At 39.0% G+C, this 26,902-nt stretch overlaps 1 protein-coding gene across 3 annotated transcripts in view; it reads left to right on the forward strand.

The window, feature by feature from the left end:
- ERC1 (ELKS/RAB6-interacting/CAST family member 1) overlaps nt 1–26,902 on the forward strand; it is a 291,590-nt gene that overhangs the window by 218,661 nt on the left and 46,027 nt on the right. For all 3 annotated transcript variants that reach the window (XM_059816571.1, XM_059816572.1, XM_059816573.1), the window contains one exon: nt 19,569–19,713. In XM_059816571.1, the coding sequence (XP_059672554.1) occupies nt 19,569–19,713 (145 nt within the window). The remainder of the gene's footprint in view (nt 1–19,568; nt 19,714–26,902) is intronic.

Here is a 26,902-nt window from a genome sequence, read left to right on the forward strand (position 1 = left end):
GGACTTCAAGTAAGCGTTGACATTGATGTAACCTGAGCAGTACATATGAAGTTGCTTTAATACTGTGGATGTTCAGGAGCAATGATTACTGATGGAAAATACAGAAGTGCAGATAATGTACAGGAAGAGCCATTATGAATTTGCTTCACCAAGTCCTTCCTAAAGGGGTTTGTAAGGGGCTGCTATGGTTCTCGATGACTTATGTCTGCGTTGCCTTTCTTAACCATTCTGTACAGGTAGGAAGCTGTAAGTCACAGCCTAAACGCACAACTAATGCTTTCTGCCACTTTAAGGGTCTGTGAAGAGTTTAATTGCAAAAGATGGCTGAAGCCTCGCTCTGTTATATGCTCCTAATTTCCTTCCTTTTTCCCTCGTGCCAACTCCGCCTGCTATCCCCCTCTCCCAGCCCTGACATTTCTGTGTGTGGCTTCGTGCAAGAAGTGTTTTTTATAGAGTTCACATACTCAGGTGTCTGGGACCTGCACAGGCTCAGCCTGCGTACAAATCCGGTAGATGATCTCATGATGTGGTTTGAATAGGCTCTGTGTGGTCAGTGCTGCTGCCAGCACCTGAGGGAACCGGGTCTGTCTTTCCACATTACCAACACAGAGCAGGCTGGATTCGAAATAGGCTTGCTGTGAAGACGGAGGTTCTCAAAGCTCTTGTGCACAGGAGAAGCCTCAAAAACCTCGCCAAGAGAGAGACGTCTCGGCGCTGGGTGCAGGGTCTACTGAAAGGGAGTCAGCTCTGCGACATGGGAATCATTTCGCTGTATGAACAGCTATGCTCAAGGGGCAGCTGAGCCACTTTCTGTACTGATGTTACCTCTCTGTTTGGTTCTTGAATTGACTCACGTTTCTTCCAGTGGGAATTGGACATTATTGGTAATAACTCCTTCCTACTCCCCACTTCCCTTCCCTTCCAAGGACAGGAATTCTCTTTTAACTGAGAAATTAAACACTCTCTGGAGTGTTTTAATGAAATCAAAGTTTTGTCACCGAGTCATCATTTTTACTCTGTCTCTCAGCCATCATCCTTATACTCCTCCCTAGAAAACCCCAAACTAATCAACTTAGCATTGGGTATTCTGAAATGTTTGCTGAGAAAACAGCTCTGTTTTGACAGACAGCAATTATAGCACCTGGGCTATAGGCAGACTTTACAGCTCTTCTGGGGATCTCTTATGAATAGTCACCATGAGGCCAGCACAGCCCTGTGCAAACAAGCTTTGTAACCAAATTGCACTGAAAAACCCCTTTCTTCTCTACCCATACTCTCCCCTCCCAAAATTACTGAGTAGCATGGACATTCATACTTTACCTATTCTGAATCTGAAGAAGTTCTCAGACTTTGTAAGAAAATGCTGTTTAGAATTAGAGACAGTTATTGTCTTATTCATATGTGCTTGTTTGAAGTCCCATGTATGTGTGGGTGGGTGTCATACACACTCATTTTACATTGTTGGATTTGAATTTGTTTTTTCATGATTGTGAGAACTCCGCAGAATGTATGAGGGCTTGGAGTAATTCAGTGGCATGGAAAATTAAGGAGAGGATGTCAATTAATATAAACACAGCTTTTGTCTGTGTCTTTTGGGGAGGCAAATTGTCTGATCTTGTTTCTCATGGTTAAATAGCTTATTGGTCATAAATTGCATGTTTCTTGAGAGGAAGCAATGCACTGTCTGAGGTCATGTAGTCCTCTGCTACCCGTTCGAGTCTGTCTTGGAGAACCTGGGATCCCTTCTCAGCTGCCATTTTTTTCTTCCACTGCTTTGGTTTATGCCTACATCACTCCTTGCTCTGAAAGAGTTTAATAGAAACTAAAAATTCTCCTGTAGGTAGCATTCTTTAACTATTTTCAGTAGTCTCAACTAGAGGAGAAGGAGAAGAAAATGTCTACAATGAGGTAGCTAACTCAAGACATCAAAAAATGGTAAAATGCTAATTTAAACAAAATAATATTGACTGGCCATATTAATGAAAAACTGCCATTGACTTTAATGTTGTAAAGCTGTTACAGTGTGATAGCCTTGTTCTAAAACATTCTTTTTCCCAGAGAGTCTTTTGGGCCATTACTCTCAGCAGTATTTTCTATAGGCTGGAATAGGTTATATTTAGTGTGTGTACTTTATTTCTGCTTCAAGAACAGACTCCCTGCTCTATTTTTAAATGAACTACTTCAAAATCTTTTGCAGTGAGGTGTACAAGACCAAAAACGTAAATGACTGAGTTTTCTGTGAAGAAGGTGTCTGTTCCAGTCAGGTTGTTATTGCTTTCCTCCCCTCAGAGTGACCTCTGCTATGAACATGCACTGGCCTCTGTCAGCGTCTTGACGGGGAAGAGGGGCTTTCATACATCTCTGAACACACTGTTCCCTTTGCAGCCAGACGAAAAGGCGCTGATCTCTCTGAGGAGTGCAGCGACGGCTCTGGAGCCACATGAAAGTTAACGGTGTTAATCCCCTTGCTATGGCTTGTGCTAGACTTTGGTTACCACGCTACGCCACAGGTAACGCTTTCAAAGGACACACTCGTCTGGAGGGAAGGGAAAGAAAAGTTCCCTTGGTATTTGCTATAACCTAAAAAAATCACCTGGAAAAGCTAGAGAGTTTGGCACATTACTGAGCTTTTCATGGCATCCCTGGCACGTTTGCTATTGTTGCACTAACGAGCTCTCAGGTCTAAACACACCAAACTCATGTCTTGATTGACACAGATGTGATATCATTACCTTTGAATAGAAGATTATATCGAGTACCACCATCAAGTGGAGAGGACAAAGGAGATCGTTCTCATTTCTGCCATTTAGTCTACTTAGTTACCAATATCTTCCCTTTGTCCCTGTCACACCCGTAAGTAAAAAAGCAAGACATGTCAGGGGGAAAAAAAAAAGCTTATATTTCCTTTTCCTTCTCTACTTTGTTTTACATTGAAATCATGTTGATAATAAAACATAACCTGTCAGAGTTTTTGAAAATAGGATTGGGCATTACACATTCTAGATAAAACCTAAAAAATCAAAACTAGCTTTTTCACTCCACCCTTGAAGCCATTCTGTATGTCACAGTCAAGCACTTTGCTGCAAATGATTAGCTGGAAAATTCTTACGGATCTGCCGATGCTAATTTGTATTTTATCTTCAGATGACTTTGCTAAGCAACTGAAGGGGCTCTTCTGCCATACTCCCTGAACATATTACTATCATGGGTAAATCAGCTTTTCAAGATGAAATGGCATATAGGTTCTTTGGTCAAACCTGTATATGTTCATTTAATAAAAGACTAAAACAGCATAAAGCATCCCCACAAGTAGATAGTGTTGTGGTTACATTTCTCAACCTCTGCAAATTTCACTTTGCAACCTTAAAATGTTTTTTTATTAAGTATGATTTTATGTGTATATTTAAATAGATAGGTGGAATGCTGATAGTTTTTCAGGAATATTTAATGAATATTTAAAGCCATTTAGAAGGCAGAGGGAATCCAGTCCCTTACTACAGCTCTTACTATATGAAGTCAATGGGAATTTTGTCTTTGGTTTCAGAGAACACCATTCATATTTGCTGTGGTGATGAAATGACCACTGTTTTTTCTTAACACCAGCATTCAAATTATTAAAAACCTGTTCAAATATAAAAATTTGCCATATTCTGTTGGTAGTAAAATAGCCAGCATAATTATAATTACTGTAAAAACTAAGTCAAGAATCATCTATTCCTTTTTTTCTTCAGTTCATTAAGACATTTGAGGTATTTGCAGTATGCCTAAAATATTATTTTACTGGTTTATGACATCCTTTATTATTAATTTGGATCACACAGGAATTGAACAGAAGTGGTTTTGCCTCTCTTCTTAGAAGGGCACTCTAGCATTCCATATCTCTTTCTTTTCAATATAAGAAACTGCTTAAGATGTTATACATGTGTTGGGGGTGGCACGCCAAGATTTCTGGTAACTAAGAACACTAGGAGAAGTTGGCTGAAGGGAGTTTTGGCTCCTTGAAAGTTTAATAAATATTGGAATTCTGGTGAAATTCTAGAAGTTATGGAAATGCTAAACTTCTGGAAGTATTGCAGAATAGCAGGCAGGATGACTAACTTGCTATGAATTGATTAACTGTTACAATTTGTGAGCAAAGTAATGAATAAGCTGATAAAAGATTCTGATAATGTAAAGAATTAAAAAATAGGCTTTTAATTAATACCAATCAACCTGATTTGTGTAAGATGTGTATTGTCAAAAAAAGTGATATGATTCTTTGATTATCTCCAAAGTTTGGTTTAAAAAAAAATTTAACTTGTTTAATAGAAATAACTTTTTGCATTAAATAGAATTAGACTTCTGTAAATGACCAATTCCCAAATTATGTATTAACACTGTATAGACAATATGCTTAAAGTGAGCATTATCTGTCAGCATCTACCAATTACAATTAAAACTGAACAGTGATATTTATATTTCAGCTTCATAGACTTTGGTACTAGGCTTGATGCTATTAATCATTTTATCAGTGAGCTGAAAGTAAGTATAAAATGACAGTCAATGGAACCTGCAGGTGATAAAGAAAATGGCATAGTGTTACCTAATGGTGAGAACAGACATGTAGGCCAATTTAGATTACTTAACATGAAATCATTTATGCAAAGTGCATCTGAACATTAGGCATATAAACTAGAACAATATGGAGGCTATTGTACACTATTTTGAAAGAAATAACTTGGAAAAGATGTAGCGATGGTATGGAAAAAAGCAGTGTGATGCTGGCAGCAAAAGGACTTTGGCTACATAAAAGTAGAATTAATGAGTACAAATAGAATGAGGATTTAACTTGTATTTTATAGGGTAGTTGATGCAGTTGTCACAATACTTTGTATAATTCTAATATCTAGAAAATTAAATAATAGTGATATTAAAACACTGTTTATTCTAGTAGAGACGGTCAAAACAAGGATCATTATCTAGAAACTGAGGACGGAAAAATTAGGATTAGAAAGACATGAATTTCTGACAGTGAAAATTATTAACCATCGAGACAAACTCACAGAAGGATATCACCCAGTTCCTCATGGCTTTCAGTCACAAGTGGATGTAATTTTCCTACCCCCCCAGAATAAGTTATTGGCTTCAATGGGAGCAACTGGATATGATGTAAGTATTTGTTCTGACAGGAAATCAGACTGGATATAATCAGTGAATAAGCCTTGATTCTGCCTACTGTAAGCTCTGAAACAATCCACAGAAGTGAAGGAGATCCTTTAAGTAGGATAAAACAAAATAAAATAAGCAGGTGGAAGAAGTAGTTTTCCACACAACTGTTTTCGCTTGTAGGAAAAGTAATCATGAAACAAATAGCTTCAGGAGGGTTCAGTCTTGGACAAAACTGATGGGTTTAGCGTTACTGACATCTGTTTTATCAATCTTTGTCTTTTCCTCTTTCCTTATCTAGATTTTTTTTTTTTTTTTTTTTTTTTTGCTTTGACCAGTTCCCAAAAGTTCCCCTCCTCTATCGTTTTCTGTTGTGTTCTTGTCCTCTGAAAGTCTTTCAGGCATGTCTTAGTATATGTAAGCTGCTTATTCCTAGCTATGTTTTCCATGAAGCAGCTTCCCAGGGACATTTTACCTTGTTTTGTCTATAGTTTTAAGATTTAGAAGAACTTTGAAGAGTGAAAATAATCAGGATCTCTTCCACTATTTACAGAGTGATTGTACAGACTGGCTTACTGTCAGCAAAGCCATAGGAGAGTCTTGTCTTTTGCCAATAAATGCTTGAAGGGAAGCTTCTTTCCCTATTCTTATTCATGCTCCTCGTTGTGGAATGATGCATACTGAAAAAATATACCTGAGCGAAACTCCTAATTCTGGTGATCCATTATGGATCTGAAGGAGGCAAAGCAAGTTTTTCTTCTGTCCCACTTTGTGCAAACATGAGAAGCCTCCATTTGAAGAGAGTCCTGTTGCTTCCATGGAGAACAGCAGAAGTACAGTCTGCCTCACCTTTATCTGAGGGACAACTAGAATAGGAGGCAGTCATGGCGGGTTGCTTGTCTGCAGCCCGGAAGGCCTATGTGATTTAGGTGTTTAAAGGTAAGGCTTCCCAGAATATTTAGAGCAGAAAATACCCATGGCTTAAAATTACTCATCAGTTGTTCTTTCTCCTGAAGACATAACCTGTGGCCTAAGAGCAAGATTACTCTTAGCTGAGAGTGAGAGTTTCAGGAGTCCAACAATACCGTCATCTCTGTCACCACCTCAGTTTCTTTCCAGGTGCCAAACCCAAAATTCAGATCACAGTCTTTGATCACAATGATAACATCCATATTACAACCTAAATTGCACGACAGGTTATTCAGCTTGCAGAAGAAACCCTCTCGGTGAAGGATCTGCCTGCTAACAGAGAAACCAATGAGTTTACCTTTCGATTCCTTTGTTGCCTTAACATTTTGGGTCAAATTCTTACAGTGCAGAAGAGACCTGAAAGCTAAAACGGAAAGAAAAACAACAGATGGAGAATATTTATTTCTTGGGTGGGGAGCTGTGGCTGAACAGTAGGATTATATCAGTACGTTGACTCCACGGTCTCTTCACCGCAGTAATCTGTTGCAGAAGGAGGTTGTTTCGAAAGGTGGTATTTAGCCTTAAATGCAGCAGGCCTCGGGCAAGCGCGGGCCAGCAAGGAGAGGCAGCAGTGGGGCTGAGGCCTATTGTTTCTGTAAGCGGTTGCAGGGCTGTCCAGGTGTCCTGATTTAAAGGCTGCTCCTTGAGACAGGAAATTGTATCTTGTTCTGAGGTTTACTGTAATAAAGTACATAGTCCTGGGGGAATGTGCTGCTGGGCCCATGAATCACTTTATGGGCTGGCTGTTCTGACCTCAGCCCTGTGATTTATTCACGCCATACCGCAGCAGGAATGGCAAAAATGTAACCGGCGCATGGTCCTTCCCAGTCTCCCCCCGCTCCAACCCAGATGGGCCTGTAACTGGGAGGCTGCCATAAATCCATAAACACAGGTTTGCTCCAAGCTGGCAGTTTCACTTGTCTTGCCCAAGAGCTCTCTGCTGTGTGTCTGCTCAGGATTTGGTGGTAGGGGAACCCTCTTGCTTCTCAGGTGTTTCCTTCGTAGTTTTGTGGCCTTGTAGCTCCTCGAGTTTCTTGTGTGAAGAAGTGAAAATCTTGGTGCAATCATGGTACCCTTAGCAAAAATAAGACAGCTTGAAATGTGCAAGATTTTGGCAATCCCCTTTTTCCTTTAAGCTAACAATAAATAAAAAAAAGGGACCTGACTGTTTTCAGCTCAGGATGTCACTGTTTTACAGGCATTACCAGATGTACTCGTACAATTCTTCTCTTAAGTAAATAGTAGTATTTGCATTTACAGAGGTAGTTAAATGATGTGCTGTTGGTCAAACCACAAGTGACAGGCTTGAAGAACAGATCCTGACTCAGCTCCACTAAGCCATGTTGTTATTTCAATAGACTATGTTTGTTTACGTGTTTCGCAGTTAGCGGTAGTTAGTTTTAAAAATCTAACACTTTTCTTTGTTGGTGGTCTTTCCACCTCAGTTTTTAAACTATTTATTCTGCGTGAAGCATCCTTTTATCTTCCTGTAAATTCATTGGTCCGTACACTTCAGAAAATGCTCAGAATTTTTACTGAAGTTGTGCAAAATACCCATTTCTTAAGGATAGTTTCAGGATTAAAAGTTGTCCAATTCACTCATGTTCTCCCTGCCTCTGTTATTTTCTTCCCCTGTCCCCTGTGAATCTTTCCATACAACTAAGTGTAAATCTCCACTGTATATTCTTGCCATGAATTTGTCTGTTTTAATCTAATCATTTTAAATAGTTTAGACATTATAGGGAACTGACAGAAAGAGCCTAGGCATCCAGACACTAGGTATTTCTTTTGCTCCCTGTTCGATCCATCTCCTGGGCAGCAGCAGCAACCAGAAAAGGCTAAAATCCAGGCAGTAAGCATTAAGATTAGGATGGAACAGATGTCAGCATTAGTGCTGCTGTTGTTACTACCGCCAAATGCTAAAACATCCTTTGCAGAGTTAATGCAAGCAGTCCCATATACTGTGTCTGACCTTATAGGAAATACATCCTCTTAGAAATCAGACGAGGTGGTTCTGGAAGAGAGGCTTGGACTATCATAGAAAAGAACCCTCAGAGAAGACGGAGGAGGAAGTTAAGTGAGACACGTCCAGGTTGGTAGTCAAACAGACAATAAATAATGAAAGCGATCTGTAACTCTAGCAAGAAAATTTGTTGAAATGCAGAGGAAAATGGAGATGTTTGTAAAAGAACAACAAAATGAAGTATAGCTCTACGCATCTGGTATGTAACATGCAAACAGATGTCACAGGGATAATGGCAATTAATGGGAAATAGAATATTCACAGCTGGAGTGTGGGCAGAAGTTGTTCAGGAAAGCTAGAAATGAAAGTACAGGTGGCGTATATTAACAATACTGGAGATTCTGAGGAAATAAAAAAGTGATAGCATGAATGAAATAGCATTACTTTGAGTCAAAATAAAGTAAGGACCATAAAAGGATTTATACAAAGAGAGTGGATAGTAGCCTGCTATGGATTTTAGGTGTAGAGTTGTAGTAGATGTAAACAACAATGGAGAAACTGATTTTTATGGGAGACATCTGTTTATTGGATACAAATCAGAGAAACTGCTGGACTTCTTAACTCAATATTTACTAGATCACCAAGAAGTAGTGTTGGTTTAAGACTTCAGGATTGTAATAATTGTTGATGATACTAGAGAAGAAATCATCACCAAAACCAACTTCAGCTGTAGTAACCACAAATTGAGTACACTTATATTTAAATAAAAGCACTCTGCTAAACAAGTAAAGTTTTTAATTTCAAAGCAGTAAACTGAAAAATTAAGAATATTATGTAGCAAGTAAATGGGACAGAAGGACTCAGAGGTTCGAGTGTAGAGGAAGCAGGGAATTTATTTAAATCAAAAATCCAAAACTATGAGGTCTTTGCATCCCAAACAAAGGGGAGAAAGTGTAAGGAAGAGTTACAAACCTAACTGGCTGTGTATCTGTATCCAAAAGGAAATTAGCAGCAGCTTAAAAATTGGGCGAGAAAGACAGATGTTTCTGGGAGACACAAATTACAGGAATAAAGTGAGAATTGTGCAAAACTCATGCTGAATTAGACCTTCCGAAGGAAATCAAAACAAATAATAAAATGTTCTATAGCAACAGATATAAAAAGACGAGGAAAAGAAGCGGAACTGCAGTGCACTGAGGACAGGGCTAGGATTAGCGGTAGTGTGCATATGGTCCCAAAATTAAATTAATGCCTTTGCCTTGGTTTCCAATGAGCATACAGATAAAATATAAAGAAAGGAAGGTATGATGACCTATCAGAATGAGTATGTCAAGCATGGAAACAAGACATGCAGAAAGAAGTGAGATGAATTATATACTAACCATAAATAACAGTCATGATAGTCATTTAGTGAGGAGGTGAATTCTCTTATCAGTTTGTACTGAGATTCGAGTCTGAAGGTTGGGTAGTCTTCTTAAAGCAACTATGTTATAAATCATGACTTGGGTTTTTCACATGATCAGAAACCACACTAAGACTGCAGTGTTGCTGTCATCGTTTGACTGATGTAGCTGAAATGTCTTTCTACCATCTTTCACCTGGAGTCTGATTCATAAAGATGTAATTAAAGAACAATTGTTTTCACTCTAGTCATTCTGGTTATTTGATATGTTACAATCAATGTGAATTCCATGATTCACTTTCCATTCTTATGTTTTGGCAGTGCTGGCTTTGGCAACTAAGGGTTTGACCCTGTCACAGTATCTTGAATAACTGCAGTTCCTCCAGGGATAAGGAACCTGTGGTCAGATTTGGGTTCCTCCTGTTTATTCAGGGCTAGGTTTTAACTGGATCGCCAGGCTGCAGGGATACACAATCAGTGGTGCTGACACCAAGGAGGGGGCAGGAACCTGAAAATGGGAGGGCAGAACCATGTCTTTCAGCAAGAGCCCTGTCTTGTGTCAGCTTAAGCCAATTGTGAAACCATGTGCTAAGCTAAAGCTCAACCTGTACTTGACCATGTCACAGGAAAAGAAACAAGAGCTGCTTTTCTTAAACTGTCATTTTTCAAAATCTGGTGGATGTATTCTGGTGGCCTGTATTGCCTGGATGAAAATTATACCTTAAATTTGTGCTCTATTTCCACTGCTGTTAAACTGCAGATGAAGAAAGACAGCACAAGTTTCAGGACCTCCTTTTTAGAAAAGCCAACTCTGTGAAGCTCAGGAGCCTCATGAGTACTTCTGTCTCTCATCCAGCTTCTGCAACAAAGGCTGGTAACACAAGGAAAGTTGTCTTAAAAAAAAAAAAACAACCTACCCTTTATAGGGACAAATCTCCCATAACATCAGGTGCCAGGGTTGAAGGTTCCTTCTAAAATGTGTCACCTTTGAGAACTCCCACTCTTCACAGGCAAGTAGGTACGGCTCATATACTATCACTGTAGCAGCTGTGATGTGCAGCAACCTCTTTTTCACTGGAGGAATTAATCAATAAAAATAGTTCAGGAAATCAGTAGTGGGTTGGAAAGTCCCTCTGCGAAAGCTTTAGATTTTTTTCTGGACATGCTGGCAGACACAGTCTAGAGTTGTACTGCAATTCTGAGTGCTCAGAGCTCAGACACGAGCAGGACTAGGAATTCCAGATCTTTGCCTCAGGTTCCAAAGTGGTAAAATTAAGATGGAAAGCTTAAGTAAAAGAACGGCTAAAACATTGATGGGAAAGGTAATATAAAATATTTACAGGATTACTTGTGACTATATCAAGTATGTTGAGGGAAAGGACTTTGAAAAGCGTTGCTTACCAATCCTAGTAAGCAATGATGCTTCTGTGGTTCTAGACATTTAGGATGTTAGAGAAAATGTGTATAGGAAAGTCTAAATATGTTATCAGTATCTTTTTCTTTTTTTTTTTAAACAAGGTCAGCACAAGTGGTAATGCTTCCTGTGTCTAAAATTAACATTGATTATTATCACACCATTCATACAATGGAAAATTAAAGGGGCATCTCTTTTGTAACCACACAACTCTGTTCACAAAGAATTTATATTTTTATCTCTTATTTTCCACTTGTGGTCACTTGTTTGTAATGACATTGAAAAGAACAGTCAAAAGGTGTAAATTCAAGAGGCTTCAATTTGCTATTGGCAAACAACTTTTTATTTTCTTTTCACTTGGTTTGCTTAAATTTGCAGTTACTTTTTTGGTAGCTGTGAGAGTGTAGATCAGGGGTGAGAAAGACTGCTGACGTGCCATCCAGACAAGGCAAAGGTAACTTGCTGATTCAGGAAACCAAGTACAAAAATGGAAGGAGTAGTATTATCCCTTTTGACTGAGGGTGCAAGGCTGTGTTTGGGAAATTAATTTGCAGCCTGAGGTTTGATTATTCCCAGCTGTAATTAAAAGAGCAGGTGGTACGTATTGCCAAGTTACATTTTTTCCCACCTTCTTGCAGCTAAGAGGTTGCTACTGTTTCTTTTGGATAAATGTTTTGCTCACTTCAGGGTACTTTGTGCTTTTCATATAGCTGCATCTTAAATACCGCAGAAATTGTAGCTGGTGCAGAATTTGGCAACTTGTGTATTAAGTAAAGTACTGGTCTATTAGGATCTTGAAATGGTGTTCTCTAGTATAACTGCCAGTATTTTTAAAGGTTACTTTTAAGAACCAAATTCTGATACACAGAGCTCTGCAAGCTGCCCCCTCCCTCCAAGGTACTGCAGGTTCAGTAACCACACTGACGGGATGATGACTGTTAATTGCTGGGGTCTCAGGGTGTTAGGAACTGGAATTTACTCTCCACATGGTTCAGAGCAGTCGGAGTTTCTTAATTTTCTGAAGATGTTCCATAACCAGCAAAGAGATAGAAAAAAATGTTGAGTTTAGAACTACCACTGTAGTTGTGTTGACATAGTTTATGATGAAAAGGGTGATGTCAGCGCCAGGAGAACTGTCCCATTGGATCGTTTGGTGTGTTCTATTACTAATTACCTTTTAAGAGTTTATCAAGTGTGACCCACCCAGTGTCATTCTACGAAACTCATGAAATCACTATGTACTGTGTCCTAACACCTTTATTTTCTAAGCTGTCGCCTACATGTCTGTCTAGCTCTCATAATACTGCAATACTTTATCCAAATCCCTTTGCCTGCTAGTTCTTTATGTTGTTGTCACTTCATGGGAGGTTTTTTTAATTTATATGCAAATAATACAGTTCTTATTGTAATGATGGTTCACCATGGTAAGTCTTACAAATGCCTGTGATAGAAAAGCATTAAAAGCTTGATCAGCATTTTCGGTAGGCTTTGAGTAAATGCAGTAGACAAAAATCAGACAACTGAAGCAAGTACTGCGCAAGTAGCAGCTCTTTCCTTCTGTGGCGACTGACGCCGTTACCGCTAGAGTGAATGAACAGTTTATGAAACAGCAGAACCTTTCCAGTTTGAAGCCTTATGTATTAGAGGCATAACAGCCATAATTACAGTTTATCTTAATATGCCAGATTGAAAACTCTGGCTGGTCAGTCATCCCTCATGAAAGAGCAGTAGTCTCTGTTGAAGGAACTGACTGGATTGTGATGATCTTGCAGCTATCTGAGCTCTCCAAATTTGTGTCAGACCCTTAAATGTTGTAGTTTAATGCCAGTCAGAAGGAAAACAGGTATGATACCTATAATGAAACTAGGCCTGATGGAATTATCCCAGTTCCTCAGTGACATTAAAATCAAAGCTGCTGCTGATCTCAATACTGCTTTTATATTATCTCATCCACACTTCCAGAAATACTCCACATAGGAAGAAATCTCATAATTTGAAATAAAATTATATAGAACAATGTATTTATAATATTTCTATATGGAATTTGTGTTTTTTCTGATATATGTAAACATATTCTTTTAATGAATATGTATGGTTTTTATGTTTTGAAGCCTCATTAATTCAGCACTGTTTGCAGCCTGTTGTTCTTTCTAATTATACAGCTGATAAATATTCCAGCGTTATGACCCTGAGAACTGTGCTGCAAAGTAAAAAACTGCTTTTTGAAATTAACTTTCTGTTATGTTTTACCAAAAGGATTCCTCTCCTTTACTAGGAAGGAGCTGTGAAGGAATTGCATAGTCTCGTGAAACCAAGTGCTGTAGAGAACCTTTTAAAGACATCTTGATTCTACTAGTGTTTGTAAGCCGGAGGACAAACTTGGCTACCCTGGTAGATAAAACATGTTTAGTGTTGTGGATGAACCTTTTTAATTACTACTTATTGGACTTACCCTGCTACAGCTTATTATCCAGGAATAGAGCATATTAGTCCTGCAGTGCTGAGGGTTACTGAGTAGTTAGAAAGTCTCATGTCCCCATTTGCAAAAATATGCTGTGGCTCACCAAAGAGGAAGAAGTGAAATGAAACAAGACTGGTGTCTGCAGTACTCCAAGGAGATGTGGTATGGTTTTGACTACACTGTACGGGGTGTTTTGGTGCTAAAGGGACTTGGTAACTGAATCTGTATGAGCAGTAGTTCCTTATTTTCTAGGTTCATTCAAATACTTGGTCACTCAAACTACCAAATCACTTCTTTATCCTCACCCAAGCCTGTACAAGAAATCTCATTTGTGTTTTTCTAAGGCCTCTGTAAGCACATGTATGAGATGGTAGCACTTGCCATTTTTACTGAAGTCACTGCAGCTGAAGTATTCTCTAAGAAAAATATTGTTCAGCAACTGAAGTTAAATGCTGTGCAATTCTTTAGGCCCTTTCTTGTCTGCTACAGAAAGATGTAGAAAATACTTCTTTGCTGGATGCCTTCTATTTCTACACGTTGTAGTATCAGTAATATGTAGTAGTATAATAGTACATTGTTCTGATTTTTAAGCTTTCATTCGGAAAAAAAGACTGTTTCTGTGGTTGAGAAACATTCTTAAAGCTTTGCCTTGATTCAAGGCCTGTACTGAAAACCAAGCTGCAGTTTAAACTGTTGTCATCTTGCCCAGTTATCTTCCCAAAATCAGACATTTCCGTTCAAGGTCTGAAGGAGATGTACCTTTGCACACTGTTCTTTGTTGTGTGTTGACAAAAATATTAGGATGGCCAGTAAATGCAGCAGGACAACCTCATCAGGAATGCTTCAAAGGCTCATGATATTTGGCATCAGAAGAATTCAGTTATGGCAATTTGCAATGGCTTCTCAGCTCTGCAGTCATTGGTGCCTTCCATAAGACATTTCAGTCCTCTGGATCCATCAGTATCTCAGAGTTGGAGTCATTCATTATCACTATGTCCTTGGCATCAGCTGTAAGAACTGTCAGTCCCAGCTGAACTGCAAACAGAATGGAGACCATGGACAAATCAGAAGTACTCTAGAGGCAGCTCTGCTGCCATATAACTACTCTGTAGTCATCTATTTAAAAAAGGCAAAGCCGTCTTTCTTTGCATTTTTTTTTTTTTAAGACTGCAAACAGAGCAAATAATGTTGATCTTGATATTCAGATTATACCCACCATTATCTCTTAAGAATTGAACCTACTGGTCTTGGTACCACTCCCGTCTGTGATGATCATGATCCACATTTAGTGGAAGGCTTCAGCATCAAAAAAAAAAAAAAAAAATCCTCTTCTTTTTGTCCAATTCAGAGTAAATCCTAAACCTCTTTTCAATAGATTTTCTACACTATTGCCATTTCAAGTTTCCCTTGGTAATATTCAGGCTGTTTGAAAGTCTGCTCACCTCTTGTGAGCTGCTATACAGCTCAGTACGGGCTACAGAACCTGCCCAAATGGAGAGATAAATAGGCAGTTTCCCCTCTGCCGAGTTGCTGTTGCCACAGCTACACTACTAGTACTATCTGAAATACCTGACCTAATTTATGTGAGTTACATTTATGTAGTGACTCTGGCATTAGCCAGCATTTTAAAACATGAACAATCTTGGGTTCTGCAGCAAGTATATGCTTTGCCTGCCTCTTAGGACATTTCAGGACCTTGAACGTTGTGAACTGAAGACACACACTTTGCTGAAGAAGCTAAGCCTATACTACTGACTCTTACCTGAACTGAAGCTGAGCCTGTATGACACTCCAGCAAGATAGATTTGTTCATGTGCTACTAGCACCATTTGTAGCAGCCCATTTTCTCTTTCTTGCAACCTCACCTGTCTTACAGCGTGTTCTTCTGGCCTCTCTGGAGATGAGAGGTCTCGAGAAGGGAAACACATCAGTTTTGTAGTGCTCTGCAATCACAAACCTTGTCTTTTACTTGGCAATATTTGCTTTTCCTGGTCTTTCAGAAGCATTTTAGCAATTCCAAGCTCTGTTGAGAACAGCAATGCACCATTACAGACATGTCTCCTTTCAGGAGAGCTGACAGTGCCACCTGCGCTTCTCCCATATGAAACATTATCCGTTTAGCTTGCAGAATTCAAAAGCTTAGCTAGAATGCATGTATCACATCGTAGGATATTTTTCTTATTTTGGTTCAAATTTCATCTTGTTCTAGTTGCAAAAAACAGTTAGAAAGCCACAATGCCTTTCATCCCATTTCTTGACCAGCACCCCAGTCTCACACATGATATAGCACTGAAGTTTTGGCCAGTAGGATGGTTTTTTCTAAGGCATGATGGTGAAGATTATTCAGCAATAAATAAGTAATGGACTGTTATCCATATCTCATTGTCCTGGAGTTTTGACTTAAGAAGTAGAGATGGCAACAAAGGATTTGATTGCAGAAGGTATGCTTTATGTGCTATTTGAGGCACCTCCAATTTCCATACCAGAGTAATAGCTATATAGATACTGTTACAGACATATTCTTGGCTCTGGTCCTGAATCATCAGCAAGGATTGTGGGTTTACTATTAAAAGAATAAGTGTTTCTTTAGAATCAAAACAGATTAAAGAAAGTGAAAATTACCAGAGCTCCAAGCCAACCAGTCTTTCCCAGGGTACCATGAGCTAGAAAAAAGCAGAGGTCATGGATCATGTTCTGTCACTTCACCCTATTGATATTTTTCATGTTTCAGGCAGACATCCAAAATTGGATGCTTTTCCATAAAGCAAAAGCAACAGAAACAGAGTGGCAATAATAATGTGCCCATTATCAGTTGTTCCCACACTTACAATCTTGACACTATGACTGGGAATCTGATGTGCACCTTTTCTTCTACTGTTTGTCTCCGTTAAGTCATCAGAATATTTGTATTTCTTCATAAAATAAATGTATGTAGAGTATCTTTTGATTATCCTAAAGTGTCTAAAAAATTGCCTAACTTTGTGGTATCATGTTTTGAAAGACAAGGAACAATTTAAGGTGCTAGTTTTTCTAGATATGATCTAGGCAGGATCCAAGTACTCTCTAAACTGGATCTGTCAGATTTTTGATACGCTCATAGTCCACTTACAGCAAGCTTACTCTCTTAGTGTGTACAAGAAACACCTGCATAAATCCAGAGATAAATTCCACCCACAGAAAGTCCATTGCCTAAGTCCATTCTGCTGTCAGATGGTGAACAATTTTGTCTGTTGAAAGACACCTTTTCCTCTTGAAATACATGGTTCTTTCACATTTTTTGATACAATATATATGGCTTCAGTTGAGATCCTGATAATAGCAAACTTCTGTGTATGGGTAGCTTCAGCAAAACTCTAGAAATCATTGGAATGACTGAGGGGATGAACAGAGATCATATCTTAGCAGTGTCTTTTTAATGCTCTAGTTTCTTCTGCTGTGCAGCAATAGAGGTCTTAAGCTTTCACTGGCATAAATATTTCCAAGAGCTTGGTCACTGACTGGGATCAGAAGGAAGCTAGGTCATACATCAGTCACCCTCTTCTCACCTAAACCTGTAATGAGTAAGTGAAAGTTGTTCTTCCATCCCAGCTATCACTTATTTGAAAGCAATCATGGACTTTCTCATCATTGAGTCAATTTTCACCCATTGCCTTAGCAAAACTTCATGCCTTTCAAGTGAGAGCAGTGTATTTTTTTTTCCACCTGTAAAAAAAACCAAGAGCTTTTTAAATGTGGTGTCTCACCCATGCAACTCTCAAAGAGAGCCTCAGAACTTGGTGCTTTCTGCTCCAGGGCTGTGGAGTCAGCATGCCTTTCACGTGTAACTCTGTGGGCAAAAGTGCTGTGCTGGCTACCACCAAGCTGCATTAAAAGGTTGTAGCCCTGAGATGCTTCTCAGAGGCTATAGTCTTCTCAGATCTGTCAGCAGGACTGCAAATGTAGCCACTTCCTGGTCCCATTCTATTAAAATGATGTGTTAAGGGTTTTTTTTAAAAGAGGCAAAACGGTATTGTTCAGACTCTTTAGAACGAGGTCAGGAAGGAAATACATATACAGTTATTCTTACAGATTGCAGAAGGGATTACTAAGTAAGTATCCAGGACAGTAAATTCTTTGTCCAGCTGAGCTGCAGCTAATGCAAGCTATCTGACTACATCCTACATATTTAGGTATGCATCTCCCTGCACCCTTGATCTAAGCACTGTAGTACCTGGTGAAGCTATTTCACTCTCCATCCTCAGAAACATTACAATATTAAATACATCTTTTCATGCTCACCAAGGTCATAAAATTTGTAAAGTTTTCAGCATTTTACCAGGTGAAAATTTCTGTACTCCAGTAGTAACAGTCCTTTCCTTTTTCAAGCCTTCAGTTTGAAAGACCAGTATGTTAGATGCATATGTTCAAAACATCAATATTAAATAAAAGTATTGTCCATTTATCCTGTTCTTCTCAAATTTTCTTCGTCATGTATTATTTCACATGGAGCTCAATGAGTACTTTTTGGAGCAAGTATTTTTGTTTTAGCCACAATTACAAATTCCTAACTAAGATTAAGTTGTTTAGAAAGAAGATACAGGAAGAAAAAGAGAAGGCTATTTTACTACAAATAAAGTCTGCTTAAGGACTGGTAACAGGTGAATTAGGTAAAGCAGATTTAGTATCACTGCTACCCTCAACAGTTTGCCAGTGTGATCCTAAGTCACCAGATTGTAATGGGTCTTTATTAAAAAAGATCTTGACAACAAATAAAAAGATATATTGGTATAATTAAAAGCAATCTTAATAGTTTACATTAAGCATCTATAACTTTTCTTTCATCTTTTATAAAAGGCTAAGCGTTACGGCAACGTTATTAGCATAATAATTGCTATTGACATGATTAGCAGAATAGTTTTAACACGTTTTATTATTTTTTAAAAAATCATTTTCTGAAATTAACAATATTAATATGCTTTTGTTTATAAACTAGGGCAGGTAAAAATTTGGATTATTTGGGAATTTGGAATTTTTACTACTTTAACTTCATTTGCAACTAGATTTTTAGATGAAAGGTAGATAGGAAATCTGTAGTATTCAGAGTTTGGTTTTCATCATCACTCCTGTATGATGCCATCTTTCACACCTCCACAAATGGTTAGGGCCTTATTTTATTCCTTCTTTGCAAGGTGATGAGAGGTGGGACAAGCCACCCCTACTGGGCAATAAGGCCAAAGTTTTCTTTCATGTCCTGTTGCGCATCCTGATTTGGCCGCACCAGCTAAAGGTGAGAATTAGGATCAAAGGTCAGAAACAGTTGTTTTCCCTAACATAGAGCAATCCTTTGAGTTTATTTGAGAACTGCTGTTTTATGATTGGGGCTATTATCTTTGTCTCCTTTCTTCTCAATATCTATAAATGTTTCTGAAATCTATTTGTAAGTTTTTTGCTATTGGGAAAGAGTATGGCAAGGTTGTGTTTCTGTATCTGGTTATTATAGTGCTTAAGCCTCAAAATCTTGCTACAGAATGTTCTTGCTTACACCATTTCTGTGAGACTACAAACGGCTGGTGATGAAGGCAGGCCTACCTTTGTCTTAATTACTCAGGACGTGCATTCACCAAGCTCATTATATTGGTTACTCACAAGAGAAGTCAAAGACTAGCTCAAGCACCCTTGAAGGCATCTATTTCAACACCTGTCATGTAGCACAAAAGTGTCTGTGTCATCATTTCCTTCTGGGAATACACTGTATTATTCAAGTGATTTCAATAAACTTGTCACATGCCACCTTCCTTCTAAAATAGCTGCGTGAATAGGCAGTATAACCTAATATAATTTAACACAGAAGTCTTATGATTAGTCCAATATTTGTGCACATATTCTCAAAATCGGTTCTGGAAATATTTATAACATGATAAAGAATTAAAATGTTCAGCCAAAGTAATAATGAATGGTAGTTATTAAAAACTGAGAAGCTGAGTGCAGAATAATAACATATTATTATATGTTTTTCTTACCCTACAAGCAATAATTTGGTATCAGCACAGTCATTTAGGGGTGGCGGGGTGGGTCTTGACTTCCTGCTCCACCAATGGACATATAACCATGACAAACATTTATTACTGCTCTTCGGAGTTGCGTGCTGCTGCAGCATTTATGGTATATTCATCTCTTTGTAGAGACTTCCTCTAATTTTTGCAGGAAAATAATGTATTTATATGGGTTTTTTCAGACAAGAAGCCCTTCTTGCTGCCATTAGTGAAAAAGATGCCAATATTGCTCTGCTAGAACTTTCATCCTCTAAGAAGAAGACCCAAGATGAAGTGGCTGCACTGAAACGAGAGAAAGACCGTCTTGTGCAACAGCTCAAGCAGCAGGTGGGTAGAGAAGGGCTAGGAAAGAGACCGGTTAATAACCTGGTGTGAGATTATTATCTTGATTTATGGAACTAATAATGTATAATCCTGTCATATGTTGGGACAGAAAGTGCATAAATAATGATTTCAAACTACCTACCAGTCTTGAAGCCTGGCAAACATGGTGGGGAAAGAAGAAGTCTCAGTGTTGAGGGAAGTTTCTTTGTGTCACTGCCTGAGTAGTAAATGTGTGATAGAATGTACAGGAAACTGTGAATGAAAAGGATATCACTTATTATCTTCTGCAGGCACAAATAACCACAAATTAAGGGAAATGTAGTGATACTTCTTTTGCTGGTCTGTATTTGCCTTGTCGGGGAAGAAGCATACATGGAAGAAAATTCTTCTTGCTGTAAAGCTCAAATATGAATGCGTTACACCACGCAGTCTCTACTGTGATTTCTAATCTGCAACAGGAGCACCACATGGGAATGCCAGCTACTAGAGTGGAATTTGGGAGGTCTTGTGCTTGTGAGGAGATTGGTCCTTTCCTATTTCTGGCCTCTCCCATTTCTAAGATCTTTTTGTGTTGGCATAACAATCAAACAATCAGAAAAAGTGTGTTTCTATTCAAGCATTTAATATTGTGTTTCAGTATTGAGTGCAATGTGAAAAATACATTGCCAATAAAACACAGAGGAAACAAAAGGCATCCCGGGCAATAAGAGATTTAGAATCTGAAAAACCTGTGTAGATTTTTCACGTCAGCACTTCTGGTGGGTTTTTCTCAGTTATTCCCTTGGAACGTTCCCTGTAATAGCACGTATGCTACTGCCAATTCAGCATCAACTTCTTCAGTGCCACCGTTTCCATCTTCATAAAATTTTATGTGCAACATTTCATCTGTCAACCAGATGATTTCTGTTGCTGTCAAAGACAGTAAGACAAAACCAGGTCTGCTTTCTGATATGGGATTTCTCTGCTTGTTCCTTAGGAAACACAAGTAGGTTAGTGGCCATGTATTTTTAAGATAACAATTATTTAAGGTTTAATTTAAGAACAGTAATTTTGATTGTTTTACCAGCTTCAAAACAAGCAAATATAGTTTACAGTTTTGCATTATTTACTTTCGAGCAACAGTTGTAATTACTTTCACTTGTCAGCCAGGTAACCTCCTACTAGAACAGGATTCAGAAGTGGTCACAGTGATGTAACGTACTTATTTTCTTCATGTAATTGTCTGTAGGTGTAGCAGCCTTAATATACGTTACTGGTCATTCCAAGAGAAATTGGAACTTTATTGGCAGTTCTTGTTAACCTAAGTTTAAATTCTAGCGCTTTCATGTCCCTTGCCCTTCCGAGTTTCCTTCTGATTATCCTTTGTGGGTAGAGGGAACAATCTTTAGTGTTTTGTGGTGGGTTTTTTTCTGCTGAAAATTTCTGTATATTTAATTTATGTATTAAGGTTGTGATTATCTGTAATGACTTAGGTTTCAGTTAGGTGATATTTTTAACATTGTTGTAGTTCATATCATTATTTTTCAGTGCTGATAAGTCTTACAATATCATATGCTGTTCCTAAAAAGACATGGCCATTTCCCTTAAGAATGTCCATTCTAAATGCTTTTCTGTATAGGTGCGGGATACTTAATTTCCCAAATAAACTAAAATTGCAAAGGAGATTAATTTGAAATTGTTCTTGCTGTGAAGGGAGACCAGTTCTGAGCTTATGTTGGAGCAATAGTCCTTTTTCAAAAAATTCATTGGAATATCTAAATGCCACTGAAGTTCCGGTTCCAAACCTGCCATCAGCTATAAAGACTCGTCATTGTTTAAGATTGTAATCTTAAAAAAAAAAAAAATAAAGAAGGCAGAAAGTAATCTACTCAACACATCTGTGCTATGAGTAGTATAAATACAAGCTATATGTAAGTAGTATAAATATAAAACCAGATAATGGGGCTGCAAGGTATTCTCCAGTGCATCCCCAATCCCCGAGGCAGAATATATGTTTATATATAAACAATCTAAACTATATTTAAATCATACCTGAGAAATATTTATTTGACCTAACAGAGATTTGACACATCCTCCCTAAAATCTGTCTTACATCTTAAAGATGTAGCATCATTTATCCTTTTTTTGCGTTCAGCTTTCAACACATTGAAAGAAAAGCATCTCAAAGTTACTTATCACGGGACAGTAATACTCATCACCTCTATAAGTTGCAGGAGATCTGAAATCACTTTTTGTTTTCAGTACCAATAGTTTTGGTATGTACTTTTTCTGTATCAATTCAAATCATGCCAACTTTGACAGCTCCAGAAGTAGGAGATGGTTCAGAAGAGAAGGCTATGAGATTTTACAGGATCCTCATTACTGATGTCATAGAATCATAGAATGGTTTGGGTTGGAAAGGACCTTAAAGATCATCTAGTTCCAACCCCCCTGCCATGGGCAGGGACACTTTCCGCTAGACCAGGCTACTCAAAGTCCCATCCAAGCTGGCCTTGAACATTTCCAGGGATGAGGCATCCACAGCTTCTCTGGGCAACCTGTTCCAGTGCCTCACCACCCTCATAGTGAAGAATTTCTTCCTTATAGCTAATCTAAATCTACCTTCTTTCAGTTTAAAGCCATTACTCCTTGTCCTGTCACTACATGTCCTTGTAAAATGTCCCTCTCCAGCTTTCTTGTAGGCACTTCAGGTACTGGAAGGCTGCTAGAAGGTGTCCCCAGAGCCGTCTCTTCTCCAGGCTGAACAACCCCAACTCTCTCAGCCTGTCTTCATAGGAGAGGTGCTCCAACCCTCTGATCATCTTTGCGGCCCTCCTCTGGACTCACTCCAACAAGTCCATGTCCTTCTTATGTTGGGGGCCCCAGAGTTGAACGCAGTACTCCAGGTGGGGTCTCACGAGAGCAGAGCAGAAGGGGAGAATCACTTCCCTCGACCTTCTGGTCACGCTTCTTTTGATGCAGCCCAGGATACAGTTGGCTTTCTGGGCTGCAAGCACACATTGCTGGCTCATGTTGAGCTTCTCATCAAGCAACACTCCCAAGTCCTTCTCCTCAGGGCTGCTTTCAATCCCTTCATTCCCCTGACTGTATTGATATTGGGGATTGCCCTGACCCACATGCAGGACCTTGCACGTGGCCTTGTTGAACCTCATGAGGTTCACACAGTCTCAAGGTCCCTCAAGCCTGTCAAAGTCCCTCTGGATGGCATCCCTTCCCTCCAGTGTGTCACCCACACCACACAGCTTGGTGTCGTCGGCAAACTTGCTGAGGGTGCACTCAATCCCACTGTCTGTGTTGCTGACAAAGATGTTAAACAGCACTGGTCCCAATACCAACCCCTGAGGACACCACTCGTCACTAGTCTCCACTTGGACATCGAGCCATTGACCGCAACTCTTTGAGTGCAACCATCTAGCCAATTCCTTATCCACCAAGAAGTCCATCTATCAAATCCATGTCTCTCCAATTTAGAGACAAGGATGTCATGTGGGACAGTGTCAAATGCTTTGCACAATTCCAGGTAGATGGCATCAGTTGCTCTTCTCTTATCCACCAAAGATGTAACCCCATTGTAGAAGGCCACCAAATTTGTCATTTGATATAGCCAAAGGGAATCTCATTTTTCCACATGCTTTGCAAATAATCTGTGTACTTGGCCCTTGTGGTCCTCTTCAGTCATTACAGGTCACCGGCCTCATATTTTCCAACAAAACAACTGTGCTGCTTTATCAATTTAAGCTTTCTTTACATGGACCCTTTTCTACATCTTGAGAACAAAGGACCATCTGTGTTTGCCAGCTCCACAGGACTATATAGCATTTCAGGAACTTCCTAAAAGTTTAGCTGTAATTCCTAATTTTACAGTAGAAATTGTGAATGAAAAATCTTTCAGACTTGCAGATGTATTGAACACAGCTGTTCAAGAAAGGCAAGTGTTGCCAGTTAATCAAGATCTTCTTGAAGATTTTGAAAAGCAGTTCTGGGGCCTAAAAAGTTTATTCAACCCTTCAGATTCAGAGCTGGGATCCTGACCTCAGTAATTCCTTCCTTCTGCCTTTAACATTGTTTCAGAGCTGTTGAGCTCCGTGATAAGTATTTGGTATTTCAGTCCATCCCATTTCTAGGAAATGCTTAGACTTTGTGGTGGGAAAGCAGCCCTTTCAGTTGGCTGGCAGGCACAGTTGACTAAAAGATTCCCATTTCCATGTACGTGGGATGCAAATAGAAATGCTGAGCAATATCAGAAGGGGTGGTTTGTGTGAAGAGTTATGCATGCTGTGGTAGGTACCATAGGCCTGATTGCTGAAAATCACTGCAAACTGGAAAGAGCCTCTGACAGAGATAACGCTTTAGGAAAGCAGTTTTCTGACTATGCTGCAATAGTGAGCGTGAACGAATCCAAGTGTGTATGATAGGATTCAGATTATGCCTTTTCATTGCTTGTGCTGGTTATCATTGAGTTGCTACAATAGCTACCACTGTTAGCAGACTGACTTACTGTTAATTGACCTTTCGTAGAGTGTCAAAAGATACAATTCGCTCCCAAAACAAAAACTCATGCTACTGATGAGCCTCAATTTACTTCTTCAGTCCTGCAATTTCAGATGATTTTTATTTATTTAAAAATATTGGTGAAGACACATAGATTCATCAAGGAAAGGTTGTACAGATTCTGGAGGACTCTGTGGTTATTCCTTTCTTTAAGTCTCCTTTGTCCCTTCCCAACACTGTGTCACATTCCTGGTTGCTCGCATGGGAAGGGTATTACTGTGAAAGAGAGGGAAGGATTGCTGCCAAAGACATTTTGGTTCTTTAATTTCTTTAAGTATGTGTATTAAAGTTTGGATGAAGAGAGGCATTTCGGAAAGAGGATATGGCATCAATGTTGTTTTAATTTAGAGTTTCTAGGCTCTGATTTGCAGGAATGTGCCTCAATATAGAGACCATTTCCTAATGAGGCACTCGGCATTGACCAGGCTTTCCAGTAAATGGAGCTGCCTGTTTCATATTGGTTGTCAGTTTGTATAAGGGATTTCCTCTATCATCAGAAAGGCAGGCCAATTGCAGGGCGAGGGTCACCAGCTAATGTGGTCCCAATTTACTTCCTCCCAGAGTACTTTGTCTGTGTGAGTGGTTCATGGAGAAGCAGTGGTTGGGAGGGGGCCGGGGCTGATGCAAGAAAACAGAGCTGAAGGTTGTCTAACAAAGTCCAGATGTAGCATGGCGAGCGCCAGCCAGCGTGCTCGGATTATACGCCATACAGAAGCCCCTGCGACGTGTGTCACGCTGGCATTGACAGAGGCTCAAGGAGCTTTAGCCTGCTTTGTGGCAGCACATCCACCACTCATCTGTTAGAAAGTAGCCTGTTTGCCATTTATTCCTTTCCTTGTCAAGCAAAGTTTTAACAATCAGGATATATTTCTTGTAACAGGGCGAAGCACTACTCTGCAGCTTTGAGTTGTAAAGGGAAGGCATATCTGAATGGGCTGAGGTTTTCCTGTCTGTGGGCTTTGAGTCTTAAACTCTTGGGGTTTTCTACTAGGAGCTGTTTGGAGCAAAGATTGTAATTTTCTGTGTTTGTACAGTGTCTAGCACAGCAGGGGCACGACTTGACCAACATCTCTAGGCACTACTATGCCATAAATGTTAAGTAATAGTGGTGAAATTTTTAGGAGGCTCTGAACTGTATCAGTGTCAGTTTTCTGAGAGCTTGGAGTATTATTCAGTTGAATTGTTTGTAAATCACTGTATTCACTTGTATTATTATATGTTTTGTAATTATTCCTGATTCTTTTATAATATACTGTAGCAAAAGTTACCAGGAACTAGCTTGATTCAGTGTTATTGATGATGGGTCTCAAATTTTTCATTTTAAGTGGTGTGACTCCAGGTTAGATTAATACTGGGTACATTTTTATTATGCTGCCTTTTCCTAAATAAAAGTAATTTTCAGATCAGTTCCTCAGTCTTTTAAGAACATGTTGAGTTTTGATCCTACACTTTAGCATGCTTGCAGAACCATCTAGCTAAGCTTTCTCCACATATTTCATAAACATGTATTTTATTCTGTCACACAGATTGTTAATGAAAAATACTGAATAGTACTGGGCTCAGGACAGAACTCCATGTAACCCACTTGATTTATTCAGTTATACCTGTAATCTATTCTTAAAGACTGTTAGTCTTGGGAAGTCTTTTGTATGGCTCATGTGTCTTTATCATTATAATGTCATTGTGCATCTGTAATGTCCCTTACTGCAATTCAAGCTGATTATTACTTTTTCTATCTGTTATGGGCATAGAAAAAAAAGACTATTTCTTTGCACTTTTTAGCAGCTCTTTTGGTTTACACAGAGGTATCTCCTCTGTGTTATTCTCTAAACTGGGCAGTCTCAGTTCTTCCAGTTTTCATGTGTCTTGTTTTCTAGGTATCTGATAATTCCAGTTGTTCTTTCTTAGATTTTATTTGATTTGTCTTCTTTCTCCAAGTGTGGTATCTGAAACTGAACAAAGCTCAAAAGGAGGCCTGCCCTTAGCTGAACTTGTTCATGAGCATGTCATGTGAGACAGTGTCAGAAACCTTAATGGAGTCTTCCAAAACCTCACCAGTTCCCACAGGTTCCCAAAATTAACCATTAATAGCTTTCATTATAGTAGATAAGCTCTTTCCTAGTATAGTATAGTCAAAGCTAGAAAATGTGAAAACATCTAATTTTTTTTGAGTATCATCTCATTTGTTCTTTTCCCTTTGTGACCTAAAATGATATTCTCTGAGTATTGTAATAAATTTTGTTAGTCACCTGACTGCAGTTTTTAGTGAAGACTGACACAGAAAAGGCATGAGCACTTTGATCTTCTTGGCTTTATTTTTTGATGGCTTTTTTGACTGCGTAGATCAACCTTTGTCTTCAGCTTCCTTTTCATTCTAATGGTCATCTCTAATGTCTACTCGTTCTCCCTTAGTAATTCCCTCTCCTTTCCTTTTCTTGCCATATACAGTCTTGCTGTTTGCTTATACTTAACTTAGTGAAAAGAGCTCCCTTCTATTTTAGCGAAGGGAGATAAGAAACCTCATGCTATTGAAAGTATGGGATACGTAGTCAGCTTGCTTGCCATTCAGAGGAACCTTTAATATGTGTTGTTCCCTTCTATCTCCTCATCATGATCATTCCTTCCTCTGTGGGCCAGGGGA

The sequence above is a fragment of the Gavia stellata genome, chromosome 4 (genome assembly GCF_030936135.1).
Source record: "Gavia stellata isolate bGavSte3 chromosome 4, bGavSte3.hap2, whole genome shotgun sequence".
Lineage (NCBI taxonomy): Eukaryota > Metazoa > Chordata > Aves > Gaviiformes > Gaviidae > Gavia > Gavia stellata.